Source organism: Nyctereutes procyonoides, unplaced genomic scaffold (genome assembly GCF_905146905.1).
Source record: "Nyctereutes procyonoides isolate TBG_1078 unplaced genomic scaffold, NYPRO_anot_genome, whole genome shotgun sequence".
Lineage (NCBI taxonomy): Eukaryota > Metazoa > Chordata > Mammalia > Carnivora > Canidae > Nyctereutes > Nyctereutes procyonoides.
Window position 1 is genome coordinate 7143357 of NW_026575047.1, and position 27574 is coordinate 7170930.

The following is a 27574-nucleotide window of genomic DNA, read 5'->3' on the forward strand; positions in this document are numbered from 1 at the left end:
ATTAGAATCCTCTGGGAAGCTTTGAACATTTTCCCCACTGCCCATACCTCAACCCAGTTGGACTGAATTGGAATCTCTGGAGAAGAGGCCTCCCTACACAGTTCCATTGTACAACAAGCCCAGAAAACCCAGGAAATCCATGTTCCCCCGGAGAATAACCAGATCATATAAACTCCAGGGCTCTGCACATACCCCAGTCTCCTAAACATGTTGTCTTCCTGCCTTGAGCATCCTTACTAAAGCACATTCTCCTACATGAAGACACACTTGTCCATCCATTCAACCAAGACTCAAGGAGTACCAATGTGGGAGCTGCTAAAATAAAAATATAAACATGAAAAATATAAACATGGTATTTCTCATTTAAAAAGAAGAAAAGAAAGCTTATAATCTTATAGGGAAACCAGAAGTGTATTTGCTGAGTATGATGCTATTTGTTCATTCATGCACTCATCAACTATTTGTTGAGTGTCTATTAGCCACCAAGCTTGAAGATACAGAGGTGAGCAAGAGACCCAGTGTCTATCTGATGGGGTTGACAGTCTGGCAAGAAAGAAAGGTTAGACCATAGTAAGGTATGGTGATACCACGGGAGAGAAGAACAGGGTAATCTAGGGACACAGACCAAGGGATGTAACCTGATTTAGGGATGAGGGAGTACTTGCTTCAGAAAGAGATATTTAAGCTGAGCACTTGAAGATGAGAAGTCAACTAGACCAGTGAAGGCCTCATAGGAGCAGAAATCCTGTTTGCATTATTGCTCATAGTAAGGACTCAGTAAATTTTTGCTGAATGAATAAGTGAACGGATGGCCAAAAATAAAAATAAAATAAAATAAAAACAAACAAACCCAGGGGAAAGTTTAATGTACCTGAAGCAAGGAGTGTCAAAGGGAAAATCTCAAGGTTTACAACTGGAGGCATAGGCAGGGGCCAGATCAGGGAGTCTCATAAGCTATAAAACGGAGGTGGGACTTTATCTTGGGGTCAAAGGGAAGCCACTAAAAGTTTGGCAGAACAGCAACTGGCCAGATTTGCATTTTGGAAACATCACTCCAGCTGCCAGGTGGGATTGGACGGGAGGAGGTCCAGGAGACCGTGTGATGGGGTCAGCGTGCTGGGCGGTGCTCTGCTCTCCAGAGTGGGGAGGTGAGCATTACCCAGGCAGGACAGACTGAGCTTAGTGGTTGCTTGGCAGGATTTGGGGCGAGGGAGGAAGCGAAGCTTCCTTGGGAAGCTCATAGGATGGAGACACCGAGGCGGAGCTGTGGGACGACTGTCCAGAGAGGGGATGGTTGAAGCTCTGAGAGTGGTGAGATCACTGGGAGGACTGTGTGAAGGGGGAGGAAGAGAGACAGGGTTATTTTGCATTTTGCTACTGCCTTGGCCAGGTAGCTATTGCTCTGGTAGAGGCCTCACCACCCCTGCATCCCACGTGGGATGCTATCCAACAGTAACCTGACTTTCTGGGCTTTGGTTACCACGACTAATAGCTCCTCTTCACTCAACAGCTAAACATGCATGGGGCACCCTGCACTTGGGAGCTGTGTGGCTTTGGGGAAATGGTTTAGCTTCTCTGTTTCTCTGTTGCCTAACAAAATGAGGTTGAAAGTACTTACTTCATAGTGCTGCTGTGAAGGTTGAGTGAGTTCCTGTAGGTAGGCTCTGGGAACAGCTCATGGAACATCGTAAGCACTATCTCACAACTGTTTTTTATCACATTTTTAAAAAAGATTTTATTTATTTAATCATGAGACGCACACACAGAGAGAGGCAGAGACATAGGCAGAGGGAGAAGCAGACCCCATGCAGGAAGCCCGATGAGGGATTTGATCCCAGGATTCTGGGATCAGACCCTGGGCCAAAGGCAGAACTTCAACCGCTGAGCCACCCAGGCGTCCCTTTATTACTTTTACTATTGTGATTTTATCCTTTTATCCGTCTGCACAGGAGGAATCAGTAGCATCATTTTCAGGAGGAGGAAACAAAGGCTCAGGGAGGTAAAATAACCTGTCCAGGGTCCACCCTCTAAGCTCTAAGGAGCCTTGACCATGAGAAGTGGAAATCCACGCGGGCTCCCCTAAGGGGGATATACACGGGCTGTCTCACGGAACCCAAGCTGGTGATGCAACAGGTGACTCTCAGGCAGGACGTCCCAGTTACAAACAAGAGAAACCAACTCTGGTTTTGCTAAAACTAAAGGGAATCTGCAGAAGGATGATAGGGCACACAGAGCTTGCAGCCGATCGCGGATGGGCAGGGCCTGAGGCTGTCTGGAGGGACAGAACCTGGAGGCCCAGCAGGCACTGCTTGGCAGGCACCACCTTGGACACCGGGGTGAGTCAGTCATTTGCTTCACACAGCTTGGGACACATGCCCGTATGTGGCAGTCCCTGGGGTGGGTGGGGGGCAGTGAGAAGGATCTGGCTCCCCGTCACATAGGTGAGCAGTTGTCCAGAATGACGGGTGCCAGTCACCCAAAGCAACTCACAGAGGTCACTCCCCAAAAGGACAGGAGGGCGTGCCTCGACAGTGAGTGCTGGGCAGCCCAAACCACACAAACCTGCACTTTCCCAGCTCTTGGCCATGAACTCACCAGGGATGGAAATGCCCTTGAGGCTGCCTCTAAGTTCCAGTCTCAGCTCTCTTTATATCTCTGCTTCATTCATCTTTCTCTCATTCCCTGAAAACTGACTTTCTCTGCATCTTGGGTAGAAAATGACTATCCACAGCCTCAGGATTTCTTATTTTATTTTATCTTATTTTTATCTATCTATCTATCTATCTATTATTTATTTATTTATTTATTTATTTATTTATTTATTTATTTATTTATTTATTTATAGAGAGCACCTGTGAGCAGGGGAGGGGTCGAGGGAGAGGTAGAGAGAATCTCACGCAGACTCTGTGCTGAGCATGGAGCCCAACGCAGGGCTCGATCCTACGACCCGGAGATCATGACCCAAGCCAAAATGAAGAGCCAGAGGCTTGATGGACTGAACCACCCAGCTGCCCCACAGCCTCAGGATTCTGTGATCGGCCCAGCCCCAGTGGGACCGAATCTCTTAGTAGAGTTTCAACTTTCCAGGCAGGGAACTGATTGGTCCAGCTCAGGTCCTGGTGTAACAACCGGTCTAATCAGTTGACGCCAGGAGGTCAGAGACAACTCAAACTCACTACCGATGGGGACTAGGGTAGGGTAGCACTTTGCAGGACCAGCATGGGGTCTTCTTCTTTTAAGATTTTATTTATTTGAGACACAGAGAGAGCATAAGCAGGCGGCAGGCAGAGGGAGAGGGAGAAGCAGGTTCCCTGCTGAGCATGGAGCCCAGTGTGGGGCTCGATCCCAAGACCCAGGATCGTGACCGGAGCCAAAGGCAGATGCATAACCGATGAGCCACCCAGGTGTCCCCAGCACAGGGGCTTCTCATAGACTGTGAGCCACAGTCTGTGGGCTTTGTAAGCCCCTGGCTGTCCTAAACTGCCTTTCAATAACTGTTCAACACTCCAGTTTCTAGACCAACCACTAGCCAGGGGTCACCCCAGTATCTACACTCTCCAGAGGCTGTCAGAAAGCTCAGCAGGACAGAGATGACAAGACACTTGTCACTGTGAGGCCAGAGGCAGAAGTGATCCTCATCAGTTGATATTAGAGGGAGGGGGCGGGGGAGGTAGTTTGTGCAGAATTGGGGACTACGAGTTGGGCAGGAAGCTGTACAAAGGAATGGAGTCCCTTTCCCTGCCTCGGGGAGCGGTGCTCCCGCACACTGCCCATTCGCTGGGACTCCGGTACTTGGGGTCTGAGACCGAATCCAGGAGAGGAGGACAGACAGAGTCAGAGGGAAAGCCTAGAACTGGGATTTTAGAGCTCAGGAGAGGATCGAGGGGCCATGACTCCATCCCCCCATCTCACAGCTCCAGGGGTTTAGAGAGAGGAGGCCTTACCCAATGCCCCAGTTGGTGACAGAGCGGGGACCCGCACTTCGGTCTCTGGATTCTGTGCCTGGGGCACTCCGCACTCCAAACACCATCCTGCATGTTTTATTTTTAGGACTATGCTTTATTCTGAGTTTTGCCAGGAAACCAGAAGGAGGAAGTGAGCTTCCTTCTGAATGTCTGTGGGTTTGGTGTCACCTCGGATCTCACGGTTAATCCCAAATGTGAGCTAATGGCTGTGATATTCCTTTTTCCCCTCCAATGAACCGAGAGAGTGGTCAGGCCACTTGCAACTCCTTTGCATTCTCTGGGAGCTTCCCGTGAAGCTTGTTCTGGAGTCCGGACCACTGAGGGCCAGCGTCGCTCTGGGCCTGAGATCAGAGGAAAGTCATGTGTCTGGGGAATCTGGAACGTGGGCCCAAGGAGTGAATTAATCCCGGAGAGGCTGGCCCATCCTGCCAGCCGGGGAGGACCGTGCTGGGGGACCTGCCAAGATTCTCTTGAAACCAAATGTGTCGAGGGGCTGATCCACTCCAAGGTTCTCCTGAGGATGATTTGTAAGTTTTTCTTTTCTTTTTGCATTTTTGAACTGGAATGTGAGCACTTATTCTTGAAGAGGTAATCGTTAGATTCGGATGGCTCAACGTGCGCATCGGTATGCGTGAAAAGGCCTCCCCACACCCCGTGCTCCCCAGGCACCCAGCGCCGTCACGTGACAGCAGCCAGTGGTAACTGGCAATTCTTTTGCCAAGTGTTGTCGTGGGAGAAAGAACCTACCTGATGAACACAAGTTGCTGTGGGGGCAAAGAATTTTGTCAGATAACCTTAGCTGGCGTGACTTTCTCCTAAATCCTAGGTGTGTCGGTGTGTCCCGGGGAACCTTCCAGAGCCGTCCAGAGGTGGGGGGCAGGAGGTCAGCTGTGAAGGCAGGGGTCAGATTCTGAATCCATCTCTTGCTCCTTCTGGGATCCCAGGCAAGTGTCTCGCTGACTGATGCTGTCTGCAAACTGTGGAGGATGAAAGAACCTCCTCTGTTGGCTGCTTGGCAGGATTAGACGAGGCCACACAGGTTCCTGGCCCATTCTCCGGCATGAGCACTGCACAAATAATATCATCTTAATGTATCTGCTCTCGGTGACCTCTCCACCAGAACGCAAAGGCCAGGGCAAACGCAAGGGCAAGGCCACGTCCATCGGAAGCACCACTGCATGCTGTCCACCGTTGGGGCTAATGTGTGTGGCACTCACCATGCGCCAGGCATTGCACCAACCTTCCCACAGATGAATTCACGGTAGCCACCCTTGGAGGTAGTTGCCACCCCCCCATAGCGTGGATGAGGGCATGGAGGCACAGAGAGGTTGTCCCCTAGCTGGAGAACAGCACCACGAGCATTTGATTTCTGGAAGTCTGCCTCTAGTACCTAGAGCACTCAGGGCGACCAACTACTCCTGGTTTTCCCAGGATAGTCCTGGGAAAATCCAAATGGGCAAACCAGAAGGTCCCAGGCAAGGGTGAGGTGAGCGAGGCCCTTGCATCAGGCACAAAATGTAAGGGGACGCCAGCAAAACTCAGCAATCAGAAGAAAGATTATGTGAGTGCAGTCGTGTTTGAAATGATCCAAATTAATATGAAACAAATCCCTGATGAGCAAAATGACCAAATTTAAATAAAGAAAAGATCAGGGCCAGTGAGAGTCCCTGCTGCTGATGTGAGAACACGTTTGGGTGGGAGAGGCTAGGCCGGACTCGGTGAGGGAAATGCAGGAGCAGCCTCGGGCAGGGCAGTGGAGACGGGGAGGCCAGCCTCGGTGCCCTTCTCTTTCCAGCTGGGACTCAGGCACTTGTGTCTCAGGTCCTCCTTGGCTTCGGGCGGGTGGCAGTGGGTCACTGGGAGCCGTCGGAGCAGTGGACGCAAAGCAGAGGACTCAGTAGGTCATGCTTGTGGGAGGAGAGGCAGGAAGTGGTGTCCCCTCCAGGAGGTGACCGCGAGCAGGTGCACAGGGCAGTGTTTTCTCTCAGGGTCAGAAGGACTGAGGACCAGCTCTGTCGGGAAAGGCTTCCAGAAGCCCATCGGCAGTCAAGGCTGCAGACCCAGGGCTTCCCTGGCTGCCAGGATCTGGGAAGGAGCAGCTGTTGCATAGTAGAGGAAGGAGAACTGAGCTGTAGCTGGGATGGGGGTGGGGGTGGGGGTAGGGGCCAGGGAGTAGGTGCTCTGGCAGTGACCTGACTCGACTTCCCCTCCGACGTCTCATCTCCATCTTGTCCTGCATTTGCAGCCATCGCAGATGGTCGGGGGGGGGGGTCGGGGGGCAGGTCTGTAACGAGGCCGCAGAGGCCAGGCCCGGCGCAGCTCTGCTCCACTTCTGGATTTCTCGAACATCCTTTCTGCAGGAAATGCGTGCATCCCCTCTTTCCGGGAAAGATGGCTCATTTGTGGCTGTTAGGCAGCAATTAAGAGATTTCGGAGTGATTTTGCTATTGATTAGAAGCCTATTTCGTTCTCCACTGCATCTCTGTGGAGCTGGGATGACAGTAGGCCTCTCCCATGTGTTTTTGTAGTGGCTTTGCCACTTGGCAGAGGTCTGCGGAGCTCATTCTCAGCAAGCCAAACTCTAAATTTTCTCCTCGAACCTGTGTCCCTCCCATTCCCCCAACCCCAATAAATGGCGCTGCCATCTACCTAGCTGTTCACACTCAATTCCTGGCCGTCACCCTGGAACTCTCTTTACCTTCCATCCCGTCCGTCAGCAAATTGGGTGGACTTGGCCTTGACCCATGGCAGGCTAGGATGACCAGCTGCCCAGGCTTGCCAGAGGTTCCCCACTTCAGCACCGATGGCCCCGTGTCCCAGGAAGCCCCTGAAGCCCCAGGCAAACCAGGGGGGGTGGGTCACCCTAACCTGCTGTGGCCACACACCAGTCCAATCGCCATGACCACTTACCCTCCTCGCTGCTGGTCTCCTGGCTTCACTCTGGACCCACAGCCGGTCCCCACACAGCAGCAGAGTGGGCTCATCGACAGTGGGGTCAGGGGCCCCCAGCTTCCTCTGGTTGAGAGCCTCTGGAAGCCACACCTCTGAGGGCAGCTCCGGGAGGCTCTGGCCTTGCTCCAGCTTCCTCTGTCACCACACGGGAGCACCCCCCCTAACAGGCCACCTCCCACCTCCCCGGACCTATCCTCTCTACCCTCTCTTCCCAGAACGCTGTCCCAGGTCTCCACATGGGCCTGCTTGTCTTTATTCACATCTCAGCACACATGTCACCATGTCAGAAAGGGCTTGCCCGCCACCCTGATCTGAACTAGCCTCCCCCAAACCGTCCCTCTTCTTCCCATAACTCTGGCTTATTCTTCTCCCGTATGTGTCACTGCTGAGACAACCGTGTGCATTTTGTTTCTCTCTTGCCTTTCATTTCCCGTCTGCTCCTCCAGAGTGTAAGCTCCCTGACAGCTCCTTGGCCTCCTTGCCCTCACCCTCCACTAAACCCCCAACACCTACAGTCGTGCCTGGCATGCAGCTGACGCTTAATAAATGAGTGGAAGCAAAGCCCCACTTCACAAGATGCAAAACTGCAGAAGAAATGGTAAGAGACAGTCTGCGTCTTCCTGGAGGGTGCGAGTCGTCAAGGAAAATGGGATTGTCCAAGGGCACAGCTAAGGTCACTTTAAGGGCATTTCCCATATGTACGCGATGGAGGCAAGAGTGAGCAATGGGCACAGGGCTCTGGGCTTGGCGCTTGGCGCAGCTCGCGGAGTTTACAGTCACCAATGCCTGGGTGATGAAATCTGCCACGAGAGTAGCAAAGGGCCAGTGAGAGCTTTGGAGCGGCACCTCTGAGTCGTTCAGGGTGGCAGGCGGCCCTGGTTCCCTGCAAGCACTGATGCTGGGGTGAGGGGTAAAGGGACAAAGGTAGGACTGGGGGAAAGGAAAGAAGAATTGAGGGAAGAATTGCAAGGGCTTTCTGGCAGTTTAGATCTTCGTGGCAGAGGGAAGGAAAAGATCCAACCACTTTCCTAATTTTATTGATTTGCAACACAGTCAACTAGAATCCATGAGTGGAATCATGGCATTGCGAAGTCAATCGAATTAGGAAATTCAATAGAAAGATCAATAGAGTTAGGCCATTGGTTGGATATTTGGGGCAAACAGAGGGCAGAGGTCTCTGCGAGAGGGGCTGGTTAGGGGGGTGGGTCACTCCAATAAAATGGTTTTGCAGATAGATGCTGGATGTGAGGTGCCAGGGGGACATCCAGGTGATGCTCTGTTAGGACCTGAGGGACACAGGTCACAGGAACTTGCCACAAAGGGAAGTTCTTAAACCTCTTTGGGTCAAGGATCCTGTGGATATGGAAAAGCTCTGTGTCTACTCCCCGGAAAAACGCCCAGGTCCACGTACACTGAAAAAACTTGCATGTCAAGTTCAGCCCGGTGGTCAAATAGGTGTTTCTTTGCTTGTTTGTCTTTTTTTTTTGTCTTTGTATTTTATGTGCCCTTGAGGTTGGCTTTTGTGTAAGGAAAGGTCAGTTCTGAAAAGATTCCAGCTTTTACAATATTTTAAATTTGTTCAAGCTTCATTTTTTAAAAAAAATTCTTCTCTCTTCATCTTCTTAAATTTAATTTTAAAATATCTTAATTCAGTTTAAAAAGAAATCTACCCAAGTTTAAACAACGAATTTTGAAAGTACTTTATGCACACTTTAGACTTCATTTATACTTTAAATATACTGGTTTTGGTTTCTTCAAGTTATTGCAATCGCCAAAGGTAACAAACCTTCCAAGGTACCCAAATAACTTTTATAAATCTAACAATTTAAACCATAAGATGATGGCTTTTAGGTTCATTAAGTGTTCCAATGTGGTTTACAAACTTATTAATAAAAAAACATTAATATTTCCGTTTAAATTCACCAATCTGAAGCCATTATGCAATTACTTATTTTAAATTAAAATCACTGGACTGACCAAAAAAAATTAATTAATTAAAAAAATAAAATCACTGGGCTGATCTATTAAAAAATACTAATATGCTGAATTGCCCTTAACATTTCAAGAAACTAAAGTAACAGATACAGAGAGATTATTTCTAAATTTATCACAAAAATGTTGCTATTCTAAGTTTGATTTACTTTGTAGCTCTTCTTAATTCTGACTCTCCCTCCGGGTTAGTTTTTTGGCCTCATCAAGAGAGAAGATCCTGCCACTTGCAGTACGAGCCTTTTGTGGTCATGAATGTCCGGACCCCAAACTCTGAAAGGGATGGTTGTAATCTAATCACAGAAGTCTGCATCTCCGTCTGGGGTTGCGATGAGATTATAATTTTTAATTAGATTTGATTGCATCAGGCTTTTGTTTCCTTTTATTCTTAAGAGATTAAAATGTCCTTTATGTAATTTTATGTAGTTCACACCCGGTGCCCCCCCATAGCTCAGGGTACACAAGTCTGATGGGATCTCTAAGGTTTTGCCTGAGTCCTGGGTCACATAAATCTTGGGCCACTCCCATGATGACATCAAGGCCTTCAGACCCCAAATTATGACCCCTCAGATGTGTTTGCTGAATTTCGAGAAGGTAGAGAGCTTGTCTTAAGGGAGTAGGGGAAGTCATGGAAGCTAGTGTCCACCTGTCAGAGGTGGCCCATTGAGTCCAGGGTGGGGAGACAAGTACAAGACACCAGCACAGAAGCCAAGAGTAGAAAAAGTCTTAAGAAAGGAGCATTTAGGGACGCCTGGGTGGCTCAGTGGTTGAGCATCTGCCTTTGACTCAGGGCATGATCCTGGGGTCCTGGGATCAAGTTCCGCATTGGGCTCCCTGCAGGGAGGCTGCTTCTCCCTCTGTGTCTCTGCTTCTCCCTCTGGGTGTCTCTCATGAGTAAATAAAATCTTAAAAAAAAAAAAAGAAAAAAGAAAAAAAGGAAGGGAGCATTTATGAAGAATGTCAAAGCTGCAGAAAAATCGAGATGGATGAGGGCTTAAGCAAGACCAGAACTCACTTGGATTCCAAGAGCTTGGTTTAGCTCTTGGTTTAGCCAAAGCTTCTCTGACGCTGGGCACAAAACTAGCATTATTTCAAGGAATGTTGTCTTTTCCTAAAATGTGTTAGGATTTCCAGGTCCCCCACCCTGCGTTAGATTCCAAGAGGCAGCTGTCTCTCCAAGAGGCAGCTGTTAGACTCCAAAAAGGCAGGCTCCTTTTTGCCTACCAGGTATTTGAAACTTCTGTCAAACTCCCTTACTTTCCTTTTCTGGGAACTGGAAGAAGGAATTGATCGTGTGACTTTCCTTCAGGTCACTTTTCTGCGACATTTGAAGAGAGGCATTACTCTTGACACTGTGAACCTCCAGGCAGGAGAGGAGAGCAGGGCCACACAGCAGACGGAACACAGATTTAGGGCCTAAATGGTGAAAATGCAGCCTCCACCAGTTTTGAAGAAAACAGAAAGACATGCTAGCTCAGGATCTCTCAAGCTTGGCACTAATGACATGTTTGGCTGGATCTTCCTTTGTTGGGGGACCGGGCTGTGCTGTATGGGGTGCCTTGTAGCATCCCCGGAGTCTACCCCCACTAGATGCTGGTTGCATCCCCACTTCCCCCGTTGTGGCCAAAAATGAGACCAAACATGTCTCCAGACTTTGCCAAATGTCCCCTGGCTGAGAACACCTGCTCTAGCTATTTCCATCTGAGAGTGCTTTAATCCAGGGAACGGGGTGCTTCTAGAACCGCACTGGAAGGCTTCAGTTTGGTGTCAACGTCGGGCAACCGTGTCTGCGAATCCTCGGTTCTGCCCCCCGAGCCAGTGGGAGCTCTTGAACCAGTTGTTTTGCTTCTCTCTGGCTCTGGTTTCCCCACCTTGGAAATGGTGAACGATGCCTATTTGGGCTGGTTCCTTAACCCTGTTCCTCAACAGGGGGATGTGAGTAGTACCGACCTTGTAGGGTCATTGTGGGGAGGAGGTCGCAAATGGGCTCGGAGAGCTTGCAGCTGATGTCACAGGGGCTCAGCCGAGCTATTTTTGTCATCAAGACTCCTCGACAGCACATGTGGACAAGGAGTGCGTGGGGACACTGCGGCGCCACGAGAAAGGAAGCCGTTGGTGATGGTAGTAGTGGTATAGCCAATGGCCCAGAGCAAGGGCTATCCTCTTCGGAGAAGAATTTTAAAGACGAGGTGTCCAGCTGTGGGCCACATCTGGTCCTCCTCTTAATTTCAGCCAGATGACAGGGCCAGTGTGAACCAGGTGTGCTTCCAGTTAGAGACCAAGATACATGGCACACCTGGTGGCTCAGCGGTTGAGCATCTTCCTTCGACTCAGGGCGGGGCCCTGGAGTCCTGGGATGGAGTCCCCCATAGGACAAGCCTGCTTGTCCCTCTGCTATGTCTCTCTGTCTCTCATAAATTAAATAATTGTCGTTTTTTTTTTTAAAGAATAGAAAGCCACAGGTGAGTGCTTCATCACTGCCTTGGTGTGATGGGCTCCCTCGCTCTGGAACGTGGTCCCCTGGGCATCATTCTCTGCTTGCGTCCCCTCTCTGCCTGTTTCTGTCCCTCGGCATCTCAATCCCTTTGTCCTTCTTCTCCGTCTTTTTCCCTTCTGTGCATCCAGTTATCCCATCCCCTCAACTCCCTCCCCTCCAGCGACCTTCAGTTTGTTTCTTACAATTAAGAGTCTCTTATGGTTTGTCTCCCTCTCTGATTTCATCTTGTTTTATTTTTACCTCTCTTCTCCTATGATCCTCTGCTTTGTTTCTTAAATTCTACATATGATATGATCTCTCTCATGTGTTTCCTTGAACTGCTGAAGTCCACTTATCAAATAAAAGATTTCATGGTGTGTTCTTTAAAAGACACGGGGGTGGGGTGTGGCGCAAGAAGACATTGGATTGTAAAACAAAAACTCCAGCAAAGAAAATCTGGAAAAATAAGGAACATTTAAAAAGTTCCCTTTAATCTTATCATCCTCATGCTATTATTCTTACAAACCTGGACACATCTTATCTTTTGTGCTTTGCCAGGTTTTTCCTGGTGTTTTTTTTTCCTTCCCACCCTATTTCTTAAACCTACTCTCTTTTTATTGGTTTATTTTTCAAGTAATCTCTATGCCCAATGTGAGGCTCAAGCTCATGACCCTGAGACTGCCCAATCTATTTCTGTTTTGAATTTCTTTGTGATGGCATATCACAAACGTTTTTATCTTGTTTTCATAAATGGTTTTTTAATTTTTGTATTTTTTTTTAAGTTGAAAGACAGTGGGCATATAGTATTATATTAGTTTCAGGTGTACGACATAGTGATTCTGTGAGTATAATATACATTATGAAACGCTCACCGTGGAAACTGTCCCTACTCTCTGTCACCATACAAAGTTATTACTATATTATTGACTATGTGCCTTATCCCGAATTTTTCATCCTTGTGACTGATTGTATAATTTCAAGTTAATGCCTCTTAATCCCATTTGCCTATTTTACCCATCTCCCCACCCTCTCCTACCTTCTGACAAGGAAGTTTGTCCTCTGTATTTATGACTTTGTTTCTGTTGTCTGTTTCTTTTGTTTTTTAAATTCCACACAGAAGTGAAATTATATGGTATTTGTTTTTCTCTGACATATTTCGCTTAACATAACGCCCTCTGGGTCCATCCATGTTGTTGTAAATCACAAGATTTCTTTTTTTATGATTGAGTAATATTCCACTGTGCATATATATATATATATACACCAGTTTTTTTCCTTCATATTTCTTTTTTTTAATTTTTTTTCCTTCATCTTTCAATGGATATAGAAGTCGCTCCCGTATCTTGGCGAGTATAAATAATGACTCAATGAATACGTAGGGGTGTATATATCTTAAGAAAATACCCAGAAGTGGAATTTCTGGGTTGTATGGTATTTCTATTTTTAATTTTTTTTTTGAGGAAACTTCCCACTGTTTTTCACTGTGGCTGCACCAATTTACATTCCCACCGGGAGTAGGAATAAGCACTGCCCTTTCTCCACATCCTCAGCAATGCTTGTCACTTCTTGTCTTTTTGAAACTAGCCATTATGACACAAGTGAGGTGAGATCTCGTTGCGGTTATGATTTGCATTTCCCAGATAAGCAGTGATGAACATCTTTTCATGCGCCTTGACCACCTGCGTATCTTCTTTGGAAAAATATTTGTTCAGGTCCTCTGCCCACTTTTTAATTAGATTACTTGGTTTTTTTTGGTGTTGAGTTTTATGAGTTCTTTATATATTTTCAATATTAACCCGTTGTTAGATATATCATTTCCAAATCTCTTCTCCTATTTAGTAGGTTGACTTTTTGTTTTGTGGATGGTTTCCTCCACTGTGCTTTTTAGTTTGATATGTACCCTATTGTTTATTTTTGCTTTTGTTTTCCCTTCTCCCTTTCCTGAGGAGATAGATCCAGAAAAAAATGTTGCTAAAGCTGATATCTAAGAGATTACTGCCTGTTTTCTTTGGGAGTTTTGTGGTTTCAGGTCTCACAGTTAGCTCTTTATTCCATTGTGAGTTTATTTTTGTGTGTGGTGTAAGAAAGTGGTCCAGTTTCATTCCTGTCCATGTGGGCACCAGTTTCCCCAACACCATTTGTTGAAGACGTTGTCTTTCCCTCCATTGTATATTCTTGCCTTTTTTCTTGTAAATTAATTGACCATGTAAGTGTGAGTTTATTTCTGAGCTCTCTATTCTGTCGCATTGATTAATGTATCTATTTTTGTGCCAGTATCCTACTGTTTTGATTACTACAGCTTTGTAGGATAGTTTGGAATCTGGGATGATGGTAACTCCAGCTTTGTTCTTCTTTCTTAAGATTGCGTTGGCTCACAAATGCTATTTTTTTTTAAGTGGCTGCAAATAGTTTTATTTATCCAGTGGAAGTATCATAATTTATTTATCATGCTCCCATTTTGGACATGTGGTGTGCTTCCTTCTTTATTCTTTACACTACGATGAATATTTTAACGCATATGTTTAGGATCTTTTCCTAATGTGAGTTTCTGTGAGTATAATTACTAGGTCAAAGGGTAATAATCATGTTGTTTCTTAACACATGTTTCCAACTTTCCCCAAAGGCTATATCAACTTGAATTACCAGTCAAACAGGAGAACATCTATGCCATTGCTCACCACAACAGGACATTAATGTTTCAAACAAATCATACTAGTAGGGAGAAGTGTCCTTTAGTCTTAATATATATTTCAAAATATTATTAGCACTTTTCAAGATGGGATTAGTAGATATATATCTTCTGTGGTAGATTTCCCGCTTGCTCCATATATTTATGGGAGTCTTAGTATTTGATTTATTAACATGAATGAAGTTGAACAATAAAAAGGGGATCAATTCAGTGTTCATTATTGAGCGGGGATATTTTTTCTTACTGTAATTTTTTATCTGTTCAGTCAAATCTATAGCTCTTTTTGTCTGTCTCATTCATCATGTGTCTATGGTCTGAGTTTTATGGTCCATCTGGAATTAATTTTGGTAGATGATATGGGTGTGTCTGAGTTAATTTTTTTTCAATTTGCTAATAGTTACTCTAGAAAATGTATTAATATTCTTTGACTTTAAAGTTGATTTGAAAAAAAAATAAAGTTGATTTGAAATGCCTGCTTTATCAGATTTTAGCAGGGGTCTGTTTCTGGGCCATTTTATTCAATTAATCCATCGTCTTTTTTATTATTATTATTAATGGAGTTCAATTTGCCAACTTATAGCATAACACCCAGTGCTCATCCCCCCCGGTGCCCCCCTCAGTGCCCATCACCCAGTCACCCCAACCCCCCGCCCACCTCCCCTTCCACCACCCCTTGTTCATTTCCCAGAGTTAGGTGTCTCTCATGATCTGTCATCCTCACTGATATTTTCACTCATTTTCTCTCCTTTCCCCTTTATTCCCTCTTACTATTTCTTATAGTGAAATGAATGAGACCCAAATGAATGAGACCATATAATGTTTGTCCTTCTCCAATTGACTTATTTCACTCAGCATAATATCCTCCAGTTCCATCCACTTCGAAGCAAATGGTGGGTATTTGTCATTTCTAATGGCTGAGGAATATTCCATTGTATACATAGACCACAGCTTCTTTATCCATTCATCTTTCGATGGACACCGAGGCTCCTTCCACAGTTTGGCTATTGTGAACATTGCTGCTATAAACGTCGGGGTGCAGGTGTCCCGGCATTTCACTGCATCTGTATCTTTGGGGTTAATCCCCAGCAGTGCAATTGCTAGGTCATAGGGCAGGTCTATTTTTAACTCTGTGGAAACTCCATACAGTTTTCCAGAGTGGCTGCACCTTAATCCATCATCTTGCTCCTAGGCTGTTACTACACCATTTTGATAACTGGACTTTTACCATGTTTTGATGCCTTATAAGGCATTTTTTTCATCTCACTTTCTTCTGAACGTTCTTCCATAGTCTTTCCTTTTCTGTTCCTATAGATGAGTTTTAGGATTATTTTATCGACGTTCATACCTTCTTCCCCAGCAAGGATGTCAGAAAGGGCTGGTCCAAGTGTCCTTTTTTTTTATTTAAATACAATTAATTGACATATCATGTATTATTGATTTCAGAGGTGGAGGTCGGTGATTCATCAGTCTTATGCAACACCCAGTGCTCATTACATCACGTGCCCTCCTTAATACCCATCACCTAGTTATCCCATCCCCTCAACTCCCTCCCCTCCAGCGACCTTCAGTTTGTTTCTTACAATTAAGAGTCTCTTATGGTTTGTCTCCCTCTCTGATTTCATCTTGTTTTATTTTTACCTCTCTTCTCCTATGATCCTCTGCTTTGTTTCTTAAATTATACATATGATATGATCTCTCTCATGTGTCTTGGATTTCTGATGCCCCCAGAGCACACGTATGTGAACCAGACTAGCCTGCTCAGACGGGTCATCAGAGCAAGGGGCCTGTGGTGAGTATAAGCAGAACCAAGGAATCAGTCCCAAAGCTGGGTCACTAAGCGGAACAAGAGGGAGTGAAAGCAACCCTAGGGAGGAAACAGAATGAATGGGATTAGGGAGGGTGCTGGCATGGATGGGATTGTTCCACCCTAAACTGGGTAGAGGAGATTAGGGAGGCTGCAGGCTGTATCTCAGGTGTAGGAGACTATATCTTGGCTTATCCTGGTTCAGGTCTGGTGTCTTCCTCCTCAGGCAGCAGCAGTTTCCAGCTCTTCTTGACTCCAGCCTTCCCAGGTATGAAGGCAGGGTGTGAGGGGGACCTAGAGTCTTTGCCATGCCATAGTGTCCTTGTTTTCCTTAAGTCCTGGGTAAATAGACCTGTTCTCTGGGAAGGTGGTAGAGTATGGGGTTTCACATGCTTCTGCTTGGCAGAGAGTGACAAACTAAGTCTGAGTGATCCATCAAAAAGCTTCCATTTTCCAATTGCAACAGGTTCTGAGTTGGGGGTGGGGGTGAAGTCCCATGCCCAGAGAAATGGTGGTGTACTCAGATATTACTGAGCCCCTCATTGGGGGGACCCACTGTGGGAAAGCTTGGGTCTACAGATCCATGCTTAAGCCTGTGAGGGGTTGTATGGAGTAGTAGTTAATCTGAGTCCTGATTGGACCAGAAATTAACTTTGTGCCTTTGGGCCAAATGTGGAAGTCTCTTTGAGTCTGAGTTCTTCATCTGTAACATGGAGAGTCAATGACCGGTTGACCCAGCTTTATGAGAATTAAGCAATGACTATTATGTTTGCCACAAGTTTAGAGATGAAAAGCAGTAGGTTTTGGTACAGTGGGTTTCCTGTGCTCTACCACTTACTAGCTGTGAGATTTTAGGTAATCTGCAAAATGTGGATAATGGTGGGGTGGAGCTTACAAAATGACAGTGAGGATTAAATGAGAAAATCCAAACCCATAAAGGTAATGGAGGAGACTGGGAAGAAAGGCAGGCAGGGGCAAGGCCTTCCCCTCCCCCATCCCGTCCTAAGAGGACAACTACCCTTAAAAGAAAAGACGCCATCCTGTTCTACACCTCCCTGGAAGGAGGGACCCTTACCCCACAAAAACAACTACCTGATAAATAGATGAGCATGTGGACGAAACCCTGATTGGCTGACAGGCGCATGGAGGGTTACTCAATTAAAACAGCCAGCCAAGTCTCATAAAAACCCTTAGACTTAGAAATTCCAAGGGCAAGCCTCTGGGGTCCCTTCCCTCTTTGGGAGCTTTGTACTATGGTCCTATAAACTTTGCTTTGCTGCCCACCACTCTCCATCTTGTCTACAGCTTCATTCTTCTAATTGGTATAATCTAGAACTGCAATTGGCAAGACCAAGAACCTGGGCACTCAAGGGGAAATTCTAAAAGTGTTAGCCCTGGACCCGCCTGTCACTCCCACCCTTTCCAGAGTCCTGGGGGGGTATTTCCTTTACTCTGCAGGGGCTTCTGCTGCACTTCCTTCAGGCAAAATCTGGGAGGGAGAGTTGAGACTTTGAGAGGACCCTTGGTGTTGCTTTCATGCTAAATTACGGAGCCTTGCTTTTCTCTCTTGCTTCTGGGGAATTTAGGGTCAGAGGCGAAGGAAGTACCCCCGAGGGTGAATGAACCTACCTCATCCTTAGGGAATTAGCCAATAGGACCTTATGAATGCAAGAGGGACACTCTCCTACCTCCCTACCCCACCCCACCCCCAGTTCTAGAGTCCCTATAAACAACTATCTTTGCAAGATGCAGGAAAGGGTGGGGAGGCAGGAGGGTGAAGGTGTCCACCAATTTCTCTTGGAGGAAGTAACAGAATCCAGAAAAGGTGTTTGCAATTTGTGGAGTCAATAACCTCACGAAAATTTAACAACAAAAAGATGTTCACAATGTAATAGAGGGAGAAAGAGGGAAATTAAAAACTTACGTGCAGAATGACAATCTTATCAACCTCTCTGTAAACCATTCATCTCCAAGCCAGCGGTACCCAAGTAGCCTTTGTCTGCAAGGGCCCTTAGTCCAGGGCCTCAAGTTATTCATCAGCTCAGATCCTCCCAGTTTGCGGAGGACACCCTAGGAACAGGAATTGTCGCTGACCCTGGCATAAGATGGACTCACCTTCGAGTACATAAATCTTAGCAAAAGCCAGTTTGGTTCTAAGTAGAGAATTTATGCTAATGTACCATCTGGTTGGGGGGACGGAGGTAAGCTAAGTGCCAAGTGTTGTTCAGGATTGAAACGTCCCCTAGATCTGCTCTCTGTCCATTATTCCCAACTGGACAAGTACACCTCGACAGCGGGGATTGCCAGGAACATTTCCATGTTGCAACAACGCAACTAATCTATGTGGCTTCTACGAGGCCTCAAGCAATTCTCATTTCAGCTACAAAGCCAACCCCTGTACTGGCTTCAGAAGACCTTGACCCACCTTGGCTTTGTTCCAAATCACAGCGTTACCCTTGACAAGTCACTGAGGTTTTGAACTGCAGGTTTGCAACATGTTTAATAGGGAAAAATCTCAAAGATCTTAAAGATTCCAGTTCTAATGTTTTGGGTTTTTTAAATCAAGGCCCCCACCCCTCTATCCTGTTTAGGTTTTGTTTTGCATGTGAATCTGAATGCTTTAGGGCAGGTCTTGTTCTATCCATTTTGCCTCAAGCCCCACTACCCCTTATCCCTGTCTGGCCATTCTTGCACTGACCTGCTTTTAATGAAGTACTTGAGCATCATTTGTTATTTCAACAATTTTTAAAAAAGATTTTATTTATTTCTTCATGAGAGACACAGAGAGGGAGGCAGAGACATAGGCAAAGGGAGAAGCAGGCTCCATGCAGTGAGCCCAGTGTGGGACTTGGTCCCAGGAGCCCGGGATTAAGACCTGAGCCAAAGACAGATGCTCAACCACTGAGCCACCCAGGTATCCCATTTCAACAAATATTAAATGAATATATATCGTGTATCAGGCACTTACTAGGCCCATCGAACAAAATAAATCCTCCCTTGTGGAATTTACAATCTACAGACAATGGAAAAAAGGAAGAAATACATAACAATGTTATGTGATGACAAGTGTCGAAAAGGAAAACAATACAAAGCAAGGGGCTAAATAGACCTCTGGGTTCTGAGTGAAGCAAAGAAGCAAGTTGTACAACGCCTGTGCCATCCAGGAAGGGAAACCAGTAAGGCTAATGGCTCTACCAGAGGAATATACTTGCCAAGGCTGTGGCTGGTGTGGATGGAAATGAGGTTAGAAAAGCCATAGGTGTGGAGGGTCTGGAAAGACTTTAAAGATCGAGTTGCAAGTGGGATCGGGGACACATGGGAGGCTTGAATAAAGGAGGTGATTTAGTTGATATCAAAGATTCCTTTAGCTGCCATGTTGAAGACTAGATTGTAGAGGATGGGGTGGATGTGCAAAGACCAGTTTAAGACACTAGAAATAATCAGGGTGACAGGGTAGCTAGGCTAGCTTGCTAGCAGATGGTTGCCATGGCAGCGATGGCGTTGTGCTGTTTTGAAGGCAGATCCATTTAGAAGGACTTTTTTTAAAAAGCAGAGTTAGGGGGTGAAAGGAAGAAGTCAAAAGGGCACCAATGCAGGCTTTAAAGCTTTGGATCTGAGCAGCGGGGTGAGTCATCCCTGAACTGGGGAAGCCCAGGGAGTCCAGTTTGGAGCATGTCAAGTTTGAAAGGCTGGTGGGATGCACCGATGAGGGACTGTTGAATAGTAGGCGTTGGAGATTCATGTCTGAAGGTCAGATTTAGGCTGGAGATGATAAATCTAGGGGTTGTCAGTACAGATGACTTTGAAAGATGAGGGCAGGACCCAATGGTGGTCCTGAGCAGCATTTTTAAAAAAGAGAAAATAGAAAATTTCAGAGCGTGTTGCACATAGTCAGGTTGGTCATCATTCCACGAAACATTTAGTGATGGCTGTGTCAAGATGCAAAATATATTTTACTGTGAGTCATGGTCAGAAAAGTTTTTCTGTCATTGATCTAAGGGGTGAGTGGAGGAGAGCTGAGGACTGAGCCCTCAGGTGGCACCCTTAGGTGTGCAGAGGTCAGGAAAGGGATCCAGCAAGAGAGCCCATGAGTGGGTGGCCCGTGATGTAAGAGGAAAGCATTTTGGGTCAGGGAGAAGATCATGCACCTTTCACACTGTCACGTGGTTGAGAAAGATCACTGAGAGCTGACTTGGGTTAGCCACAGGGAGGGCAGTGGTGAGCTTGGTAAAGAGGCTCTTATTTTTTAAGAACTATTTATTGAGAGAGAGCACGAGCAATCGGAGGGACAGAGGGAGAGGAAGAGAAAGAATCTTAAGCAGACTGCTTGATCCCAAGGCCCTGAGATCATGACCTGAGCCCAAATCAAGAGTTGGATGTTGGGGCACCTGGGTGGCTCAGTGGTTGAGCATCTGCAGGGGTCCTGGGATGGAGTCCCACATCCGGCTCCCTGCAGGGACCCTGCTTCTCCCTCTGCCTGTGTCTCTGCCTTTCTCTGTGTCTCTCATGAAGAAATAAGTAAAATTAAAAGTCGGATGCTTGAGCCACCCAGACACTCCTTGATAAGAGGAGCAAAAGCCTGGGTTGAATGGGTTCAAGAGAATGGGATGCAGGACGAAGGTGGAGATGGATTATGAGTGACTCTGAGGAGTATTGCTATAAAGAGGAATATAGTGGCTAAGAGGGGGATGTGAGGTCAAGGATGAGGGGAGGTTTCCACAGACAGCAGAAAACCCAGCATTTGCATGCCAATGGGAAACCTTCCCACCCAGGAAGGGGGGGGGTGGTTGGAGAACTCAGTGACCCAGGAGAGGGATGGTGAGGGACACTTCTGGGAAGTTGTCCTGGAGCAGGTGAGAGGGAAGAGGATCTAGGAAAGGGAGTCTGTGAAAGGAGCCAGGACAGCTGAGCCAGGTGCTAAGAGGAAATGCCAAGAATGTGGGCACAAAGTCAGGAATTTTGGTTAATTTGGTGGAGGGATGGGATGGTCTCTTCTGAAGGCTTCTGTCTGCTGGGCAAGATTAGAAACAGTTCGGCTGATGGCTGAGAAGGGGGAGCTAATGGTCCCTGCTTACTACTCAGGGTTAATCCTTAAGTCTTCCCAAGGCCGGTGGCCTGAGACTGGAGCACTCCAGCCCGCCCTCCTCCTCCCTGGGACCTGCTGCAGAACCGTTGGGTGACTGTCGGGTGGCTGAGCGCTGAGTAGGGCCTAGTGTGCCCCACTCTCCCATCAAAATCTCCCAAGGGCCCTGCATCTGCCACCAGGCTCGTCCACGCAGAGCGAGGTCACCAAGAAGGGCAGTCGGGGTTCTGAACAGAGTTCAGTCAAGGGCTGTGGAGTCGGCCTGGGAGGAGTTGGAAGTCCACGGCCACTGGTTCACCCTTCCGTGGGAACTGGGGGGTTCTGGTTGGACGCAGACCCAGGGGAGAACCAAAACCAGAACAATGTGTAGAAAAATCAGAAATAGAAGGAAATGCACCCAGGCTGCCATGGTGACTATTCGCTGGTGGTAACGTGCCCCCTTTTGGGGAAATTTCCATTTTCCCAGGAACCATAAATTCCTTTTTATAATTGATCTCTAGTAAATCAGTAAATTCCTCCCTCCCTGCCCCCGGGTTATCCCAGGACTGGAAGGAGATGGGGAAGAGGACAGAGCTGGGGGAGGAGGTGCGGCTCTAGCAGTCCTGCTGTTATCGGTTTTATCTGTTTGCGCTGAAATATCGCTGGGCTAGATGATTTCTAAGGTTTAGGTTTGCTCCAACTTACACATTCTGTGCTCCTATTGTTCCTGTAAGTCGTCCAGGTGATAGCAGCGCTGCGATTTTATCTGAACGATGTTTTCCACCGAGTTATGGACACAGGTCCATCCCTTCAATTCCTGGGAGGGGGGAGAGTGTCCTGACAGGTTCCTCGTAGAGGGGGGCGAGGGTCAGTGGGTAGCACGGTGCCTGAATCAGAAGGGGTCACCCCGGCAGCTTCTGGAAAGAAGTGAAATTTGGCCAGACGTACCCCCCAGGGAAGGGACTATGGGGCTTGTGCAGTGACCCCAAATTGGGAAAGACCCACTTCCTGAAATCAGATGAGACCAGGGTGTGATGGTTCCACGGCCGGGGTGGGGTGGGGGCTGCCCACTGCATTCTTCCCTGAGTTACACCCAGGGGATCCCCCCCACCCCACCCCACATCAGAAAGAATGGCATTAAGTGATGGGTAGCCGTGGAGAATGGCAAACCTCCTTTCTTCTGTCTGGGATGATAAAGCCTCTGGCAACGGAGGGAAAATACCTTGATTTTCTTGAGTTCCTGTAAGGACAAAGAGCTTGTATTGTTCTGGGTAACCAGCAGTAGTTCCCAGCATAGAACCGTCTGGATACCTGCTTGGTGTAAACATAGACATGTCGTATGGGAGCCGCTCCCCTGCCTCTGGATTCCGTCCTGGGAGAGAGTCCAAGAGGCAACCACGTTGCCATGAGCCATGGGGGGGGTGGTGCATTGGGTGATTCAGAGAGTAAAAGCAAGTGGGTTTTTTGGGGAGCCCTCCTTCCTTAGATGAGCCGAGTTCAGATAAGGGAGGGGGGTACCTGGCACAAAGATGGGCCGTGATGGTGATGGTGTCGGGCCGTCCCCTGTCATTCATTCATTCCTCAAACTGCTCTGAGCCGGCACCCTTGTGGGTTGGGGAATGAGGCAGTGAGCAAGGCACAGGACTCCAGGATGCAGGCAGGGTTTTGGTTTTTGGTTTTAGTGTGGGTTTTTTTTTTTTTTTTGAGCCAATATCTAAAGATTCTGAAATTTTACCGAAAGGTCTTGATTTCTGGCTTCTGACCTGTGAAGTGGCAAGCGTCGCCCTCATTGCCACGGGTAACAGCCAGCTGGACCTGAGCGGTGGCTGCCCCGTTCAGGGGGAAGTGCTTCAGTTCACTCCTCCGAGCCCCTCTGTGGCACCTGGCCTTGTCCCCCAACACCTGTGGCCACAGCCCTAGGCCGTTGGCCAGAGTTCTGGTTCCGGGAGGGGGTGTTGCACCTTCTCCATGGTAACCACACCCTGAGAGCCCCACTTTCGCTCCCTCATCTGCTTTGATTTCGTTACTATTCAACAAACATTGACTGAGCAGCTCCTGAGAACCAGACACCAGGCTGGGCACCAGGCACTCGAAGATTAATAAGGCAGTGTTTGCCCTTCTCCGGAGAGGGCTTCCTGGAGGAGGTGATGCAGGGAGAGGGGAGCGATGAGGCGGGAGGTGTAGACACAGCCCACAGAGGTTCTGCTGGAACAGAGCTGGGGTTTTACCTTACAGGTCAGTGGTTCACAAAATTAAGTGCACTCCGGACCCACCTGTGAGGTTGCTGGGCCACATCTCTAGACTTTTTGATCCAGGAGATCGCAGGGGTGAGGGGTGGGGAGAGAGGAGTTGTATTGCCAACAGATCTGCTGGGTGTAGGAAGGTGCTGCTGCTGGCACTGGTCTGGGAACCATAAACATCCTTGGCCATTGAGCTGTGTCCGGTCCTGCTAGACCGCTCCCCGTGGCCTAGATCCAAGTTATGCCAGCACATGGGGCACACTTTTCTCTTTAGAGGCCACTGGCCCAGAGGTGTGTGCTTCCAGAAAGCCAGGAATGGAGGGGCCACTCTGCTATGGTTTGGGAGCAGCGTGGAGGCCAACTTCGAGCTGGGTGGGGGCAGGAAAAATGAAGAAAGGAGTCTACAGGTGGAGGACAAATGTTTGATAGAAAACCTCCAAGTTAGACTCTCAGCAGGCAGGAGAGAATGCAGCCACCGGGACACTCTGGGGGATCCTGTGGGACGTGGAGGTGTGGACACAAGAGGAAACGCCTGGAGTGTTGTACTTCGGTGTCTCTTGCCTGAATCTGGATCTGAGTCTGAGCCTGGAGCCGGACCTGGACTTGGACTTGGACAGAAGCATAACCTTTGGAGTTAGGCGGACTCAGGTGAATCCCATCTGACGGGGGAAGTAATGAGCCTCCGTGGTCTGGATTTCTTATCTCTAGAATGTAAACAATAATCCAGTGACGAGTCACCGTGAGGATGAAGTGAGGTCATGCATGAGCAGCTAGATTTCGTGCTGAGGCGAGAGCAGAGAGGCTTCTCACACGGATCTAAAAATAAGAACCACGACCGAAGACCTACTGTGGGCGGATCTTTCTATCCGGCTCAGTGTGTGCACCTGGTAAATTATTCTCTGCCAGTCCACCAGGGTGGCGTGAGGAAGGCTGGGGCCAGGCCTTCACATACAGCCAGGCCCGCAGTAGGTCCTCCGTGAGGCTTCTTGACTGATGTCTGTGCCAGGTCCCTACGTCTAGAGTAGACGTGACACCGCTGGCCAGGGCGAAGGGACAGGGGAGCCCTCGGATGCCAGGGGGAAATAAACAGGAATGATCTGTTGCTCTAGAAGTGGGAGGAGAAATCCATCAGGATAAGCCATGCCGGCAGCAGAGAAACAGGATGACAGGGGATTTTAAGGGAGCATTTTTAATTATTTTTCATTTGTTTTTATTGAAGTTCAATTTGCCAACCTAGAGTCCAGTGCTCATCCCATCAAGCGCCCTCCTCGGTGCCTGTCACCCCCTTACCACAACCCTCCACCCGCCTCCCCTTCCGCAACCCTTTGCTGGTTTCCCAGAGTTAGGAGTCTCTCATGGTTTATCTCCCTCTAATTTTTCCCACTCAGTTCCCTTCCTTTTTTTTTTTTAAGATTTATTTTTATTTATTTATGATAGACAGAGAGAGAGGCAGAGACACAGGCAGAGGGAGAAGCAGGCTCCATGCAGGGAGCCCGACACAGGACTCGATCCCGGGACTCCAGGAACATGCTCTGGGCCAGAGGCAGGCGCGAAACCGCTGAGCCACCCAGGGATCCCCAGTTCCCTTTCTTTTTAAGGGAACATTTTAACTTAAAAAAAACAAAAACAAAAAAACTTGAGGTTAAAAAGTTCAAGGTTCTGAGGCCTGATTCATTAAACTGATGATTATATATCATACCTACCATGTGTTCAGTGTATGGAGTGTGGTGGGAAAGGTTTGAGAGCCAGAGAGGCGAGGGTTTGAGATCCTGGCTCCGCCTCTGGTTGTAACAGACCCATAAGGGGAGAAAGAAATGGGCTATGATAGTTTCTATTCAGCGACTCAATAAATAATTTATAGTTAGAACGTCCTACAAACTTACTTAGGATCTCTTAGTTTTCGCTTGGGCACAGCATTCACGTCTCTTCCTAGTACTGACGATCATTTCGGTGGTTAATCTCCTGTGTCAGACATCTCACGCAGGGCACGTTACCTGCAGCACTTAGATTCACCAGTTTCGTGTGTGTTTGTTAGATCAGTGACCATGACCCTCTGTGGCCAACTTGTTACTAGGCCCCGGCACAGTATGGGACCATCGCAAGCACTTAATAAACGGTGTCTTTACTGGGACTTGAAAGCCTTAATTTCACGTAACATCTTTGAATATTCAACACCCACATTTGCAGGCGAGTTGAGCAGACATTGTCTTCTGCTTTGACAGATGGAGGGAAATTGCCCCAAATCTGAGGACTCAGGGATCGGGGACTCACAAGCCAGCATCAACTTCTTTAGAAAGCATTTACCTTAGCGCGGCTCCGTGCTCACTTGGCAGCCTGCACTTGCTCTAAAGATCTCTGGTTGCAAAAGGAAACTATGGTCTTAGGAAACACGGAAGGAAAGCTCTGAGCACCGAGCTTGTTTCCACCTGGTGGACACCATAGGGTTCTAACTGGTGCTTTCCCCCCACTTCTAGTTGGTGCCTAGAGAGCGGAGAGCCCGCGGCCCCTGGGCTCCAGCCAGTGTAGATCTCCAGCACATTTCTCTGCTTCTTCTTTCACTTATTTTGTAATCAGCCCTTTGTCTATTCGTCAGCTGCCTTAAAATCCTTTCTGCAGCAGCATACAAATGGGGTAGCAAAGAGTCCCCTGTTCCCAGTGTCAGAGGTGACCGTGATGATTTTGGGGCATCTGTTTCCAGGGTTTTTTCCTCTGCACGTTTATAGGCAGATTTAAGGAAGCTGCAAACAGCCTATCAGGATGCCAGCCTGTGTTCTGGTCCTTTTAGCAGTTTTCCGCTTAAACCCGATCCTTCGAAGTCTAGTGCTTTCTCCCAACGACGATGTGCCACGTGATTTGACATTTCCTGAAGTCTGGCAGCTTCCTGGGGGATAGATCCCCTGTCGGGGTGTGGGGGGGGCGGGGGGGCTGACTGAACAATCCAACATGATCAGCACTGAAGCAGCTCCTAAAGAATGCGAAAGTTCAGAGTGGTTTTGTGCAGGTGATTATTTGGGGAGCCACTTTTTCGGGCTTTTACGGTACAATCTGCGTCCGCAGCGGTAGCTGCGGCCAGGAGATCACCAAGCTGCCAGGCCACTGGCCCCAGGGGTAGGGGGTCCAGCCTCCTCCAGGCCCAGCCTGAACAGCAGAGTCCGGCGGCCAGTACCTGCCTTTCCTGCTTCCGTCACCCGCTGCTTCTTGCTGCTAGAGGGTTTGGCATGGACAGGGCAGGGCCATGGCTTTGCCCGTCAGTCTGGGTATCTTGTCCCCCTGCTGACTCAGGGCAGGGCACTGAGCCAAGGAAGAGGAATGAGAGCCAGGTTCCTGGGGGGGCCCCTGTCTCAGGCACAGCCATCTCCCGGGGAAGAGTGCCATCCTCCTCCCCTCCGCAGCCCTCTGTCCCTTGCACCCTGTAAAGCATGCCAGCCCCACGGAGTGCATGAGATTGACAGGAAGAAGCACCCGGGGGCCCAGAGCACAAGCCCTATAGGCTGGTCAAGAGGGCCCGGGGCCAGGGTCTGCACACCTGAGAATATGTTCTGGTGTCAGGATGAAACTTGGCAGTGCACAGACCCGCTTTGTTTGGCCTATTTTTTTTTTAGGGGTAAATTTCATAAAACTGGTTATCTGGCTTCTCCCAGAAAAGTCCAGAGACCTGGCAACCTCACTCCATGTCTTCCCGTACAACACTTGGAGCTGCTCTCTGATGGCATTTCCTGTCCAGGCTGACACAGGACGCACCTGTCTTCTCCACGTGTGATTCCTACCTGCAGCCTGCCCTTGAGGGAGTGACTCCTGCCCCACTCTGGGCAGCACTTTATCTGTTTCCTCATCGAAGCCGGACTGAGCTCTAAAAGCAAGAGCACTGTTTAGAGAGATGTTTCCCTCCCCCGGCCCTGGTGTGTCCTGCTCCTCCAAAGGCTGCAGTGCCGGGTGGAGGTGGATAAGCGCTCCGAGAGGTGGAGGCAGGGACACCAGGAGAGGCTCTCTCAGGCTGCTGGATTTCCGGGAAGGGGATCTTTCGTGAAGGAAATAGCATGAGAGGACACTGTATGGGCAAGAAGTCTTAAGTCGTCGGTTAGCTGGTGAAGTGTGGGGTGGATAATAGGGTCACCCAATGCGGAAGCACTTAGAAGGAAGAGAAAGGAGGATGATCCTGGCAGAGGCCAGGCCTCCCCTTCACCTCACTTCCCCTTCACCTCAATTCCTTCTAGATCATCATTTGCATGAGAGTAGGTAAACAAAGAGCTAGAGTTTGTGGTTTTTTAAAAGTTTACCCTGCCTTTCGGTGGCTTTTCAGGTAAAGTGGTTGGACAAGTAACTGATGAAAATGTTTAAATGCAATTCCAATCCCCATCAATGCACACAGACATTTGGTAGAAGTTTGGGGGGATGTG

At 48.1% G+C, this 27574-nt stretch overlaps 1 protein-coding gene across 2 annotated transcripts in view; it reads left to right on the forward strand.

The window, feature by feature from the left end:
* Nucleotides 1-1203: 1203 nt before the first annotated feature.
* SLC34A2 (solute carrier family 34 member 2) overlaps nucleotides 1204-27574 on the forward strand; it is a 58763-nt gene continuing 32392 nt past the window's right edge. Inside the window, exon 1 of one of the 2 annotated variants that reach the window (XM_055326783.1) lies at nucleotides 1204-1311. In XM_055326783.1, coding sequence (XP_055182758.1) covers nucleotides 1291-1311 — 21 coding nt within the window. In that variant the 5' untranslated portion in view covers nucleotides 1204-1290. Of the gene's footprint in view, nucleotides 1312-16113; nucleotides 16144-27574 lie in introns of those variants that run through there. The other variant, XM_055326782.1, reaches the window with a different exon arrangement.